The sequence below is a fragment of the Fopius arisanus genome, unplaced genomic scaffold (genome assembly GCF_000806365.1).
Source record: "Fopius arisanus strain USDA-PBARC FA_bdor unplaced genomic scaffold, ASM80636v1 scaffold00010, whole genome shotgun sequence".
Classification (NCBI taxonomy): domain Eukaryota; kingdom Metazoa; phylum Arthropoda; class Insecta; order Hymenoptera; family Braconidae; genus Fopius; species Fopius arisanus.
In genome coordinates, this window is record NW_011887749.1 from 56,810 (window position 1) to 73,128 (window position 16,319).

General features: G+C 42.6%; 1 protein-coding gene across 2 annotated transcripts in view; it reads right to left on the reverse strand.

Annotated features, from left to right (window-relative positions):
* Positions 1-3,686: 3,686 nt before the first annotated feature.
* LOC105274202 (zinc finger protein basonuclin-2) overlaps positions 3,687-16,319 on the reverse strand; it is a 91,930-nt gene continuing 79,297 nt past the window's right edge. For both annotated transcript variants that reach the window (XM_011317115.1, XM_011317117.1), the window contains exons 4-5: positions 12,433-12,779; positions 3,687-8,919 (exon numbers count right to left, since the gene is read on the reverse strand). In XM_011317115.1, the coding sequence (XP_011315417.1) occupies positions 5,386-8,919; positions 12,433-12,779 (3,881 nt within the window). In that variant the 3' untranslated portion in view covers positions 3,687-5,385. The remainder of the gene's footprint in view (positions 8,920-12,432; positions 12,780-16,319) is intronic.

A 16,319-nucleotide genomic window follows, 5' to 3' on the forward strand; every position in this document is an offset into this window, starting at 1 on the left:
TCTTCCTCTCGTAACTATCGAGTAATTATGTAATTGCCGAAGAATTACTTACCGATGGGGTCGGTCCCTCGGTCCATCATTCAGTGACATTCCCCGAGACTTTTTACGGCCACGAGAGTGGCCGGCCTCCTCTTCTTATCTCTCTCTCCATTTTTACCACAATTTTATTTTACTTTTTGCCCCTCCCCTCCTCTCTCTCTCTCTCTCTCCCCTTTTGCTTTTAGTTTTCTCGTGATACCACGGCCAGAGCCAATTGTTTTGTTACTTGTGCACTCGCTCGGTGGAGTTTTATCCCCGAGGGCGGGCACAGCTGTCTCTTTGTCTCGTTCTCTTTTCTCTTACTCTTTCTTTTTTTCATCTCTCTTTCTCTCTCTATTGCGAGGATTTTGTTGGAGATGGATAAAAAAAAAATGGTGAGGACTAGTGGCAGGGGGGTGGGAGGGCGGGAGGTTATGGGCTTTGGTACTTTTCTAATTTCAACACATGAAAATTGGACGTAATCGTACGCTAGAAAATTACACTTGGAATTTACGGGTTGAAAATCGTTGAGTATTTTACGTACGGATGAGATGATATTTCAGGTTTATGAGAGTGAAATCGATGGCCAATGGGATAATTCTTGGTGATGAGGTGGTTTCGTTGATTGGAAATTTTTATTCGGATTTTTATTATCTATGGAAATGGTCATGAGGTGAAAATATTTAACTGAATTAATTATTTGGGATGAAATAATTTCAATCAATTGGAGTCTCATTTGAGGGAAAAAATAAGGAGATAAAAAAAAGAGGAGAATCGCATTCGCATAGATCCTCTGAAGGGTTTCGATAGCAAGCTTTCGGTCTCGATAAAAAGAATAGGCGCATGTTTGTCGGCGAAGGACACGGAATATTACCTGAAACAGGATAAAACCCTGAGTGATTTTTCGATGCACTGGTACGATTAACCGGTTCAATTTGCTTTCGCCCGTTGATGATAAATCGAGAGAAGGCGTTGTGTATGCTTATCTATCGTTTCAACGTCGTTTGATATAGACGCGCGTGAGTTGCAACCGTCGATACCTCGAAAAGATTTCGTAAATCTCGATCGAATCGGCTCCCTCCCTTCACGAATGTCCAATTTTTTTTTTTCCCGTCTTTTTATTCTTTACCCTCGGTTTACAATAGGACAAGGGTGGAATGGAGGGGGAAGGAGGATTGAATAATTTGATTGTTCCAGTGTAGATGAAATTTAAAGTCATGAAATGACAAAATTCGACAACAGGTGGATCTCGTTTCATTGACGCATGTCATCGTCGATCTGTCCACAGACGTGAATCCTTGCGTGTCCATACATTGTCGTGATCAATGGAGTTGACCAACAAATTGCCCTTGAAATTATTGTATAGCATTGCTGTGACGAAGAATAATCGTGATTTTGCCATCTGCTTGTGTTGTCGTACGATCGCGTGACATTCCAATTTTTGGTAGGAACAAATGCGAGATTCTTTTTGTATAGTTTTGTCTCCACCGGAAAACCTCAAAGATGGTGGCTCTTCGAGTTTCGTTTTCGTTTGTGAAAAATGACAAGCAAGACTAAGCCCAAGCCCTCGAGTGGTTCATTGAATTATAATTCAATCGATTGACTCAATTGAATTGAATTTAAAAAAAAGTCATTTAATCGGGGGTGATATAAAGAAGCACTTGTCATTCTATATTTGTTCCTCCATTTCGTTGAGCACACGGTTGCACTGATTGGCCTCATGTATGAGGGCGTGTACCGACACGCCGTAATAATCGGATAGGCATATCGCCGTGACGGTCGTGCGCGTAATTGGTAGCGCCATATATATATACAACAATATGGCCAGGACATGTGGTATGGTCAGGGCATGATAGAATTGAGATCGATGAGGGTGAGATATGATAAGAGTCGTCACGTGATTAGATGGAATCTCGTTGTGCCAATTTGGGTTGACTTTAATCTTTTTTTTTTTAAACTTGAAATGCTTTTTGCCGAGACGAAGTAAATCACCGGATGCCAACGACATGTGCGATACGAACGAATTGCGGTGGAAGACTGGATGATTATCGTATACCCCGAGATACAAGTGAATGATATTCACGGTTAGGACATGGATATTTTGCGGGCATTACCACGGATTAACTCGACACGATGTTACATGTTTTAACGTTTTATTATTCGGATTGTGCTGTGTCATTATATTGCGATATCTTCAATTCAATTGTTGAGAGTTGCAGTGGTTAGTGAGATTTATATGTGGTATTTGCTCGTCTGTAGGACTCGATACGTCCCGAAAACAATCAGAGACACATGATTTATGGGAAATGCTGGGTAGTAGATAATTGTCGGGTTGGAAAAATATATCCAGCGTCTTTCGAAAACATGTCAGTTGAATAAAGCTCATGCATCAGGACAGAATTACTCGGAGGCTTCGCTCCATTAACCCTTATCGCGTGACAGCCGTTGGATTTTTATGAACTCCCCGAGAATCATAACCCGTCTATCCTGTCTCGAGTGTATAATACCATGGAATACAGCATATCCGATGTGAATATGAGCCTCGGTTGGGATTCAAACCTGGGAGAGGGTCAGGTACGTGCGATGGGGGCCACCGAGAGGAGAGTGTCCCGGTGATGCGTGATGTAGTTTTATAGCTTCACGTATTCTTTATAACCTGAACACGCCTCTGCGTCATTAGAAGGGACTTCTAATTTTCTACTGATGCCATTCCTTTCTTTTTTGTTTGTCGTCAAATATCCGATACTAGAATAGAGGGATAAAAAAAAAACCAATGAGCAAATACGGTGATGGGAGAATTTTGAAGGATTGATTGATTTATTCGGAGAGGAAATTTTGTTGGGAAAGAAATATTCAGTGGTTGTCTTGGGGAATGAGAGGACATGTCCACTTGGATTTTTCATGGGAGAGGGGCTGAACGACAGGGTAAAGTTGATAGGCGGCAAGAGACGTTAACTGGCGACCGCCTTCTCAGCTTGTCTCTTTTTCATTCTTTCATTCTCAACTTGTTTTACTTTTACTTCTCTTACCTCCAATCATCCTGCCTCCTCTCTCCCACGCTACACCTGTCGTATCCGAACGGGAAGCCAACAGTGGTAGTTACTTGTAGAAGAGTTGCACATCTCCACTCGATCATCCGATCTATCAATTCTTTTTTTTTTTTCCCCACCCCCAACTCATCTCGAGGAAAATTGGTGAAGTTGATTCAATCTTATTGCAGTTGTCCAAAAAAATTATCCATAATGAAAAAAAATCAACTGCTGGTGCTCTTGTCTTGGTCTTCTCATTTGAAAATAGTCTCGAAGCAAAATCGAAAAGGCCGGACACTTGGACGAATTGGTAGGCGTTCTCACCGTGGGGGAACAGACGCGAAAAGATTTTTCTGATAAACGACCGACCGTTTCTCATTTCACATCCTGAGATTTTGAAAGAGAGAGAGAAGTTGAGAAGGCGTGGCGCACAAGTATAAAACCAGCGAAGGGAGTCTTCCATTTTTACGTGGGTCACGAAGACCCGGTGCCAAGACAAATGAAAATGACCTGGGCAAAAAAAAAAAAACTAGTCGAGTAGAATAAAAAAATAATTGATAAAACAAAATGAGGAGGAGAGAAAAAATGGGGTCTAGGAATAAATAATTAGGCTTATATATTTCCATATTGTTACTTTTATTTTCATAGTGATGAGTGATTTTCATTTATAATTGATCTATAATATACATCATATAGCGTTCGGTTTATACATAATTACAATCGTAAAATGGACCCTCAACGAATTGAGAGGGTAAATAAATCCCTCAACGCGCTTTCACCTCGAAAAAATTGAGATGAAATAGATAAATTGAGAGGAACGAAAATAAAATAGGCTCGATGAATTTTCAATGAATGATAGATATTCGCGTAGAAAATTTGTATTTCTCACGGTTAAATTCATAATGGTCTACAATGGGAATAACTCTCGATCTACTCTCGTTTTAAAATTATTTATGTACAACCCAGGAAAAGAGGTATAGGAGAACGGTTAAAGCGATTGTTTATTATTTTTTTATTTATTTTTTCATTTATTTTCTCGTATAGGCGGCATTTACTTAGATTCACTTAATCCGGGTGCGATTACAATGATATAATTCAACAGGCAGTAAGTGCTTATGTCCCAGCGACATTACAATCGTCTCTCGGTGTCCATTAAATACGCGCATCACTTGAAAGGATTCATCATCGAGTTTATAACGAGCGATTAATCTTACAAACGATTGGCTTTTTTTTTTTGTTATCTCAATTTATTCACGACGTTTACGACAATTCATATTAACTCCGTGTACCTTCATTCAATATTAACTAGTAAAGGAGGAAGTTGTCGCGGCAGTGCCCGCTACTGGCCGCCCATGACATATTAACATTAATAAGATCCCTAGGAAACAAATAAATAATATCTATCTATGTTCTTTTTTTTTTTATTTCATCGATTAAAATTTTTTAAGTCTATGAAAACCAGAGTGTCATCCTCACTGGGGCGTCAGTTGTACAATTTATTCACTATGATATCATCGTTATTTATTTAATTCAACGGATTGACAAAACTCTGGGATTATCTCTCCTATCTTCACTCCCGTTATTGCAAATATAGCTGCCATTAATTATTCAATGCACCTCGCCAACTGATACTTTTACAAAAATCTCAACACTCGTCTCCCAATAAATTCACAAAGTCGGTTAATTATTTCATCTACTCGGTTTATTATCGTTCATCGATTTAACAATGAAAACCATTTCTATACGTCAAATACATCGATTAAATATATACAGCTTCACTAGGGCTGGATTAATGATTAAATATTAGCAGTACCATCACTAACGTATGCGAATCACAACGATCATGATTTCTTTCTTTTTTTTTTTATTCTTTATTCCACGGAAGTTTATGACTACTTTCGTCGGGGATTTGATAAATAGTCGAGTAGCCAGTCATGATTTCATTAGAGTGAATTACGAAGAGGTGTTGAAAGATTGAAAGTATTTAAGGATATCCGCGTTATTTTCAGTAATTACATAATAATAATCATCATAAACGACGAATATTCTTGCATAAATCATTTACAAACAATAAATTGGTTCCAAATTCACAAATTTACCAGGCGATAATTCCAAGTTATAAAAAATAAAAATAACAACAATTACGAGAATTGGAACAGTTGGAAGAATTTTTATGATTTATTTATAACGAAAAATGGAATTTCAATGAGAGACTCGGATATCCTTAATATCATACCTGAATTCTCCTCGGTACACCACATCGACGTAAAAATATTTGTAATCACGGGAATGAATCGTAGCCGCGTCGTGTGATCGCGAGCGGGTACGGTGACATCGGTCACGAGGTGCTAGTTGATACGGTGGATAGATCTCTGTGCGCCTGTGGATCGCGAGAGTGTGCATCGCGTACAGCTCGCGAGCCAAATATTCTCTCGCATCCGGGTACATTACACCTTATTTGCTCATTGCGCTCGTCACTGGGGCTTGGCGATGGTGCTGGTGAGGTTGGGCCTGACATTGGTGATGTTGGTTGATTATCGTGCTCGTGTCCAAGCCTTGTTAGATGATTTAGTTGGCTGAAGTGTTGATGGGTGAGACCATTGAGACCAGCTAGGTGGGTTGCGAATGATGTTAGACCGGGAAATCCACCGAGATGGGGTGGTAAAAGTAGATGTGGCGGTGGAATTCTAGCAGCAAGATCAACAGCTGATGACAGAGGATAACCACCAAGTGCACCAATTCCCGCATCAGCGTAGAGTCGAGCGAGAAAATCATTGTGAAGTAGTGGATTTAATTGTGTCTCCTCGATTCTTGGTGATATACTCGAGGGTAGACTGGCTGATAGGGGTGGGCTCGAGGATGTTGACAGGAGTTTTCGGTGGAGATTGAGATTGGCTGAGTGTCGGTCCCGGGATCTTTTGGATGGAAATGCAGCGTTACAACCGTCGACACTGCACCGGTGCATCAGTTTGAGATGTACATTTTGGTAGTGGGTTTTAACCCCGAAGTGATTTTGGAAGACTTTGCCACAGGCGGTGCATCTCCTTGGATTTTCACGATCCAGTGGCACCTCCTGGGTACTAACGAAACCACCGTTCTCATATCTTGCGTAGGTTATGAGACTATTGTCGGTATCCATAGCCGCTGGCGAGCCGCTGGATGAACGCGAACCACGTGAGCAGTTGTCCATGTTGTCCTGGATCATTGGACTGGTTGATGGGCTGATTGATACTCTGCCAGGTATCGATTGTTGTCTCTCTCTCGGTGCCATTGGACCCATGCGACCCTGCGACAAGGACTCGAGTTGACGCAAAGCATTCGAGGAGTCGAGGGATAGCTCATCGTTAGCAGTCGGATAGCTGTCGACCGAGCTCGGGGCACGGGAGGATACATCGGTACGCTCACCTTGACGTTTACGGTGGATAGTGTCCTTTGACTCGTCGTCGAGGTAGTCATCCTCCTCAGTAGGTAATCGCGATGGCTCAGCTGTTGCAGAGTTCTCTGGCATTTCCATTTTCACTTGGTGAGTTGTTTCCCCATCCTCTGGTTGTGATTTATCATCTCTGGTGACAGTCATTTCCGTCGACGGACTGTTATGTTTCTCGGCAATATCAGCATTTGGCGATGATGGCTCACGTTTTATTTGCTCGGGTGTGTATGATCTCTTCACTGAGCTGAGATCTCGTGGCTCATCCTGTGGCTCACCGTTCTCCATAGTTTTGAGATTATCATGATTTTTTAAATGTTTGTCGGGTGTTGGTGAGTGAGATCGATTGTTGAAGGCTAGTCTCGGCGATGGTGATGTCTTTCTCTGCTGCTCGAGACGTGACATTGACATGTCCTCGGGCTGATCCTGAAAGACAGCGTCGTTCGACGAGTCTGCGTCGGTCATGGGTGAGTGGACATTTGTTGGTACAGCACATCTCGTTGGATGTTGGGACTTCCTCTTTCTCACTCCCCGGTTGTTGAAATTGGTGGTGTTAAGTTGAGAGTGAAGATTGTTGAAGGGAATGTGGTGTTCTATGGTGCCCATGGAGTCAGTGTCGTCGACACTGTCTGTGTTGCTGACTTCCTCGTCCTGGCCCTCGCCAGACAGTTTCGGTCGTTTGGCGAGGTTGAAGGGAGCGGATTGTGACTCCTCCTCGTTCCTGGCAGCTGCTGCCTGCAGAGCCTCAATCTCATCTCCGACGATTACAATGCCCTCCTCATCGTCGTCATCCTCCTCTCCCTCAAGAATAATCGAAGGTGTCTGTGATGACGGAGAGTTACCACCGGCTGTGCTCGTGCTGGAGGAGCCCCTCATCAAACCACTGGGTGTCGTTGATGTCGTGAAAGTGAAAGGCCCTGATGAGGGTGCAGTTGTGGTGGCAGCGGTCGTTGTTATCATTCTCTGGTGGATTGCCTCCTCGTACGACATTGCCTGACTCGTCGACGAGAGATCCAAATGCTTGAAGTCGAGACCGCAGAGGGATGCCGGTGATCTCAGATCAGGTGGTGGTGTTAGGAGGGGAAATGATCCAAATGGCAGATGATTGAGTCCACTCGCTGGCACAGGTAGGCCAATCTGCTGAGGTAGAACTAGGGCGTGCGCCATCGATGAGCGCCCATCGTGGGGTGATATCTTCCTTCGCAGATGCGGTGAATGTAACTTTGGATTTGGATTGGCACTGTGACGATTTCTCGATCTTCTCGAGCTAAATTTCGTGTTACAACCCTTGACTGTGCACTGGTGCATCTCTCTAAGATGAACAGCACTGAAGTGAATCTTTAATGCACCCTTGTCGCAGAATGTCTTTAAACATACATTGCACTGAACCCGTTTTTTGCCAGTTGCCGGATTGATGAACGGTGTACCGAGATTGGGCGGTAGATTTGATGTTGTTCCCCATTGATTGCGTTTACCAGGTGATTGTGATTTTCGTCCGGGTAGTGTTGGTGGCCTGCCGAGGGCAGCGGTCGACTGTTGTGGCAGTGATCGTAGTCTTTGCTTTTCGGCTTTGTGATTCGAATCCCTTCTGCTGAGATTTAATGCACTACCGGAATTCTCATCGTCGTCTTCAGTCTCAGAACCAAATTCGCTGCTCTTTTCGCCAACACTCTGGGTATCATGCTGTACAGCACTTGCCGTCATCTTTCCCATGGACGGATGGGAGAAGTTGACAGGAAAATTTGGTGGCAGCGCACCAGATGAGCCTGCCACTGCCAGTGGATGACCAAATGCCAAGGCTGTTGTTGAAATTGGTGCAACTGGCATTGGTGGCCTCAGTTGAGATGCCGTTGAGTGATGAGGTGGACTGTGGGGACTCTGTGGATGTCTCAGTGATTTTCTCGATTGCATCAGTTGCTCCAGGGGTGGTGGTGCTAGGTGTGGAAAACTAGCGAGACCTAGACTTCCGAGCTCTCGAAAATCAAAGGGCTGCATACTCTGCAATCGATTTAGGGGTGATCCAAGGTGTGAGTGATTTGAATCGATATTTCGCGGTGGTGATGCACCACTGTGATTGGTACTGTTTATTGATGATGTTGAGGGTGAAAAGTGCTTCTGCTGGGCGGACGGCGACATCGATGAGTGTGTTACTGATGGTGGTGGTGGTGGTGGTGGCAATGGCGGTGGTAAACGTGAACCAGGATGTGGTAAACGGCTGTGCAATAGGTGTAACGATGGCGGTAGATGGGCCAGTGGCATAGTAGGTGGTGATGGTCGTCTACTAGGTGACATCACATCCGTCGACGCTGTCGTACTGGCAGCAAGCAAAAGTTGCTGCACAAACGGACGCGTCTCCGGAAATCTAAGGAACTGCTGCAACACCAGCGGCTCCTCTTCAGCTGAACAGATGCTCCATCTGTCGAGCACTGGACCGTTCTCCGAGTCCTGAAACCAGGTCGAAATAATATTTTTATCATTATCAATCATCGTCATCACTGGAGCAACAAGAAAAATAACAACCAATTGTGTAAATTAGCCGGTTGAAAATTTTGTTTTAACACTTGGACTTGTGTTTATTTATCCTCATCCGACACGAGCCACATACGACGACGCCATTGCCGTAGTCATCTTTTTTTTTTCCTTTAATCTCTCGTTTATTATTTCAAATGAAAATGGAGACCGGGCAATGGCAGTCACTTCACGTGGCGTTGGAGGGAGAGATGAAAGAAAAAATTGATACGTAAATCGTCGCCATCAGGAAGAAATCATGTTGCCGTCGAGGATTCGTCGCAGTCCGTTAACGTTTTAACCGCTGATTGCTTGAAATTAAAGTCACGGAAGCGTCGCTAAATAAACGCGGAATGCCGTGAAAAAATAATAAAAACTTGGAGAATAAGGTGGATTGGGGGGGAGAGAAAAAATAATAAAATGATGGGTCATAGGTCGTCGGTAGTGGTATCCAGGTATCACACGGTAGTGGACTTGGTTGTATTTAAGTACAGGCCGGTGCCTACAAACCGTCAATAGGCTCGTCGTAACGTGCATATCCTCCAACCTCCGCTGTTAACCCACCGGCCATTAAGTAAATTCATCCTCCCCATTGGATTTTAATCGTACTTTCATAGTCACCACGTGTAATTCACCGGATAATAATCGATTCGAGTCTCCTCTCCGGATGCGAAATAAGAGAAATTATCCATTTCTTCCCCTACCCCCCTCCTACACCCCTTTCGCGTTATGCTTTTCACGTGTTTAACTGCACTCTTTCTCGTATACACTTGCTCCATCATATACCGTGTATTTATATATACATAGTAGCTGAGCGATTAGAAGTTTTGAATGCGTGACGTTCTCAATGCTCTCTACCTCCCATCAATATATATCTTCCTGCTAAATTCATTCGCGAATGATCGCGTTACGTAAAGGAAAATTCTCTCTTAGAATTCAATTACATCGCTCCCTCTCCCGCAATTATTTCCGGCATTTTTGGGTGAATTGATTATTTTAAGGGAGGGGGTCTTTATATGATCCAGCAGTAGATGCGGTCCGAGCAGTGGCGCCACCTTGCGCGTCACCACGCCAAACCCGGTGGATTTAATTTCCCTCATTTGCGTCAGAATAACGATGGTGATCTCGGAGGTGAAAAAATATATATGAGAATGAGGGAGAGAGGAATATACGGAGGAGGCAATCGAAGGTGCCATCCGTGACTGGACACCGCATATGATTTCACGCTCGGTGGACCTGTCTTATTCGTGTGTAGAAATCGTGAAGATCTCGCTGTGGATTGTATCCGCTTTTAAATTGGATTGCAGTTACCGCGATACCTCCACCATTCCTCTCTCTTCCATTTTTATTTGAGCTTTTTTTTTCTTTTTTATTTGGAATTTTCGGTTTAATTTTGTATGACACTTAAGTCACTGTTTTATTCACTCGATTGTAATTAGCGATTCGCTGGAATTACCGATTCAATAGCTATTGGTCTCGTTACGAGTTGCGCTGGTAATTACACTTGTCTCATTGATCACATTTTTTAAAGAGACCTTTTTTTCAATCACAATTGCCGGGAAAATTGTTGAAGGTGGAGACAAAAAAAAATGTTAAATAGAGTACGAGGCGATCGATTATGGGTAATCATTCGTCTTATATCGCGATCAGTGAAAGGTTATCTACTTGATTGTTGTTTTCATCAGGAATTGTGTCAATGTGTCATATTTATCATATTCAAATAATCGAAAATAAGAAAAATCACGGTCAATGAAGTATGAGTTCCAGGGAGGATTGGCTATTTGAATGATGGCGAGTTCAAAGACTCCGACGGCAGTGTCTCATGTAATCGGAAGTCATTTGACAGGTGAATTAATTATTCTCCTTTCACCTATCGATTTCATCCCAAAATTAAATTGCGATGGGTTTATCATTTTTGGGGGGTGAAAATTCACTGGAGGCAAATCGATAAATGAATCGAGGGATTTGTCGATATCTCTGGGATTTAGTCAATTGTCTTTTATTTTATCTTACGGTTAACTCGACCCCAACATACGTATTCGATCCGATCTGTGCACTATAGTCACCTCACCATGAGCGTAAACCGGTTTTCCATACGTTTAATTTCACGCTAACGTCGGCGCAATTCAGTTTACACGGATACTCCCCATTTTCTATGCCGCACTGACGGGTTCCCAGGGAGGGAAAAGAGTTGAAAACGTGCTCTCCCCCCTCGGTTGAGGAGTAAAAAAATAAGACATCCACGGGGAGGAGAAACATTAATAATCACTGGTCACCTTCGGGGAAGTTTTCATTATTTATTTATTTTTTTTATTCTATCATCATCACCGCGAAAAACCTCTATCACGCAGTTTTCTCCCACTTCTGGTTATTTTGCCTGATAAACAACGATTACACGCGACTTGAATGTTGCTGCAAGGAGTTCCGCGTTTCGGGCACACGCGAGGGAATCCTCTTCCCTAGTTTTTTTTTTTTTTTTTTCATTTTTTTTTGCCGTTTAATTTACGGTTGATTTCACTGATTAGTCGGAGCAATTCGTTATGGGGCTTTTACTTTCGTTTGAGGATGATTGAGTTTTTGTTTATCATTTGATTATTTTTTCATCACTTTTTTAATGACTGCACTTGGTCATTTCACTTTGTCAGAATGAATATTTCATCGTCGTGAAACACTGTAATCCGTCGGATAATTTTTGGTCCACTTCTTTATTGTTTAGATAATGTTATTGGGCACTTTTTCATTTTTTTTTTTAAATATTTCACTCGGTATTCTTCGTGTTTATCATTTGATTTAATTGTCTTCATCACAGCCCTGAATTGTGGCATTTCCGTTCTGGTGTTTGTGCAAGCTATTCCACCCAAACCACGGATAAATAAATTGACATGGCATAGACACACGGTTTCTCTCCAAGCACAGCATCCCTCCTTGCCTCTCTCAATCTGTTTGGACCTCTTCAGCCACGATGTTTTATTTTTAGTTACGAAAGGCATAAGTCACAGAGCAGTAATAGGGATACCGCACATACGTTATGTATTTTCGGAAGCCAATCTTCCTCGAGTGAGAGACGATATGACCAAGAACGATCCTGACACCGTCATGACGCCCATTCCGCCTCTCATAGCATAAACAAACTATTTTTTACACGTGGAACAGTTCTCCAATCGAGAAGAACAAGGAAAAAATTTCAAAAAGAACAGAAAAAAAAGCTCCCCTCCCCCAATCACTTGAAATTATTTTCGCAAGAGAATTCCGCGATTCTCCGATCGAGTCTTAGAATCACAGCAATTTTCACTGAGTCTCGTCATGTTTCTGATAGTATCAGTATAGTGTCAGTCAAGTGTCAATCGGTCAACTCCTCGGAAAATTTCGTAAAAAAGAAAATTTCTGGAATAATTGGCGGTGTGATTTTTTCAAAAATGTCTCTCCCAAAATGTTGACATTTCAACTCACCTGCAGTATGTATCCTCTAGTGTAATCCTCGTGGGTCCAGCCGAATGCGGCTAGTAGTCGTGTCACTTTCGCGTTGGACAACTGATTAAACAACTGATCAAGTAGTATCTTAAGTCGTATTGGTAGTGCGCGTGAGCCGTAAAGGACGAGTGATGCGACGTCAAACACGGCCGTCGGCTCGACAGTCTCTGAAGCCGGTCGACTCTCCTCCTTCTTTGCGACCTCAACATCATCCCCACTACGAGACTCAGCATTTAGCTTTACCCTCCCTACGGCGCTTTTGTCCTCCCTACCAGTGTATCGTGGGCCGGTGGCGACATCCCCACCACCTGACAGTCGTGCTAGGGCTGAAACAAAATACCAGTGCCATTTCAATTAACTATTTCATCATCAATACCACATCAATCCCATCAAACCATCCAACCCCTTTCACCCCTTTCACCTCTTCAACCCCAGCTGCTCCAAAAAAAAAAATAAAACAGAATACCAATCAATTAAAATCTATTCCTGTCACAGTGTCATCCACTGTTCTGATGATTGTCCTCATTGATATCATTACAGACATCTACATGGTATGGTTAAATGATTCTGGAGAAACATATTTCGCAGATATTTGTATCATATTGCCTCCCCTCTCCCTCTTGATTATGTGAATGGTGGGTGGTGGGGTTAGATGGTCACCCGTGGTTGTCACGAGCCTAGGGTATCCCCCCACCAGGTCTTACTCATCCCCACTACGTGATGATGTAGAAACAGAGGACATAGCGGGGTTATAGCGGTGGCAGTGTGTGCTTACTTTGCACACTCTCGCTATTTCCCCGTTTTACCCCACCACCGTATTATTCACCACCTCCCATCCCCATTTTACGTATCCACGAATGTCCGCCCCCGCCACTAGGACTCGTGTCGCTGAGTCGTCGCGTACATCCAGTGCTCTGTACTGTTCAGTTACTGTAGTTGGTTACTCCCCACCATTATTCCAGCGTTAACCGCGCATCTGCCGCCTTCGGACTTGACTCGTACCGGATATATCAACGAGAATATATCCGTCAACCCAATGACATCCAATCATCTTCAGGGGTTGATTAATCTGGGAAGGCCCCCCCTCCTCCACTCTGCCACCCTGTTACCCTTGCCCACCCCACGAATAACTGGGCAATCAAAAAACGGCGCAATTCGTTTAATTTTCCTTCTCTTTCTCACTGCAGTTAGATTAAAAATTGGTGGATATCATGGGGTTTGGATTTTGAAATAGAGATACCCATATTAAAAATTGTCTTGAGATTTATTTGGAATTTTCGTGGAGTAATGATAGCTTTCCCTCGATAATCGTTACGCTTCTCGATCATTTCGTGTCTACAAGAGTTACATTTTCATCATGAAAGTCCAGGGTAACCCTAACAATAGCCTATGCGACTCGGGCATTCATTGGATCCGCGTTCTACTGGGTTATGCTGCTCGAGAGGTGTGTCTAATATCTTTCTAATACATTCCTATGTATGCTATTTCTTTCGTGATCATCACCGTGACTGTACTCTCGGGATAACAATTGGCCGCGATCATGAGAAAGTCGGGAATTTTACACATCAGTTGTATTTATTATTATTTATTGTGACGCCTTATCAGGGAGATGTTTCATTTGAGGGAAAAAAAAACGTCCGCCGATAGCCTCACGTGATTGCGTTAGGTTCATTTTATTTTCTCCATTAAATGTTGTTGTCGTAATGTATATGTCGAGTGATCTCCACCTACTGATTCTGGCGATCTTTTTCGAGGGACTGTTTCCACCGAGAGGGCATCAATAGAAATCATGGAGTCATGCCCATTGGGCGCCACTTGTCATTAATGACTACACGTTTTTATTATTATTATATTTTTTTTTTTTCAAGTGGCTCTCTTCAGTTGGTTTTAATTAGAGACCGATGACAATCGGAAATGTCCGGGCTCAGGCGATGGAGACAGGTAATGGGTGGTTTTTTTTTTTTTTTTTCTGAACTTTTTGGGGCTGGGTTTACAGAGAATAGCTCTGCGTGTGAATTTTGGGGGAAATTAAAGTCGGTGGAGGAGGCGAGAACATTCACATCCGTGACGAAAGTCAACCTGTAACAAATGATAGTTTTTCAAATAATTAGCTGGTCTGTCTCAAGTTTCCTCCTCTCAATTTGAATGGCCAACGAAATAATGAGCGTATCGAGGGCCTTGAACCTATTCTCACCTCCTGTTGAATTCAGCAGGTGCACTCTGGGTTATTGTTTAAATGTATCGATATAACTGCCGCGAATGTTGAAAAATCTCCGTGACCGGGTTGACAGTGTTGGACTGAGGTAGAGAACTCACGGTAAATTAAACAATGAGGGGACCCTCGAGTCAAGGATATCCCTGACAATTCTTAGACAATGGAGTGACTCGACAGGTTGAAATTCGATAGTCCCCCGAGGACCATTTGCATTTTGCATTTTCAATGTAACCCTGTGGGTGTTATTCAAAGACAGATACTTTCCCCTTCTTCAAAGGAGAGGGTATTGGTGACAGTACAATTCGGTGGCATTTAGTTACGCCAACGATAGCCCCAACTTTTATTCTTCCATTTCAAGGCCCTCAATGCCAACAATTGAACAAAAGAAATTTACGGTATTGCCAATTTTTTTCAACGGCTTCACAATATTCAGAGAATTGGTTTTTAAAAAAAATCCAGTTCGAATTTCATTTCTGAATTGAAATTAAAAATTTTCATTAAATCACCGAATCGTAAATTGAAAATGATTTTTCAAAAATCGGCAGTATTTCTGAAAAGCTCTGGAAAATCATCTCGTATTGAATTTGTATTCAATTAGTTAACCGATATATGAACCATTATTGAAAAATAAATTCAGCCGTTGATCATGGTTGACTCGCGTGTCCGATTCACTCGGGCAAAAAATTTTCAACCCAATATATTCGAGAGTACATCGGTAATTAACCGTAACTGACACGTAACACGAAGCCAGTATATGCAACCGAGTGCAATTCTTTTGTTTGGTCAATTTTTTTTTCCATTCTTTCGCTGTTGGCCAAATTTTCATCGAATAACGACAGCCAAATATTGACGATGGTGGAATATACATACGAGAGACGACAAGAGGTATGAGAGGATATGAATTCGATACGGCATCCCGACGTCATAAATGGACGTGGAAATAAAAAAGGGATATTTTATTTTTCCACCACTGGTTAACCCGATATTTCTGGCGCTGCGGCGAAATTTTCCAGCAAGAGGGGGAGGAAAAAAAAGGGGGGAAGGGATTGGCAATCCGCTAAATGGCAGGTAGAAAAATCCCGTAATCCCGTTTGTTTATTACGCGACTGAAAAAAAAAAAAAAAAATACAATATCGCTGTAAATTCAGGAAAAAAGCATTAATTGAGATTTTCCCGGTGTATTGTATTATGACAGATCGGAGGGATTAACATTTTACATCGATTCAATGAAATTGGCTTGAACAATTATTTTACATGTACGTCTCTCGAATGGCAAGGGATTTTTTTTTTTTCGTCATTAACATGTCCATAAAATGAACCCTCTGATGCTTATCGCAAAATACGTAACGATCCACGTAGTTAACGAGATGATTAACTAGATGATTAGATCTGTTTGCCATTGGTGTTTTTATTTTTATCCGCGAGACATTGGTAACTGGTGGTCCATCCATTGGTGAAGATGATAGCTAATACATAATTCGCAAGTCGAAACCGTAAGTAACACCAGTGGCAGTTTGTACAGCAGTGCAAACAGAGTTGGGAGGGGGTTAGATTTTCGGATGGTTACGAGGGCGCGAGTAAATGGTATGTAAACTGTGCCTCGGTGCGCCCTCATCGTACTCTCTCCCTCTCCTCCCACCCCGCCCCCCCC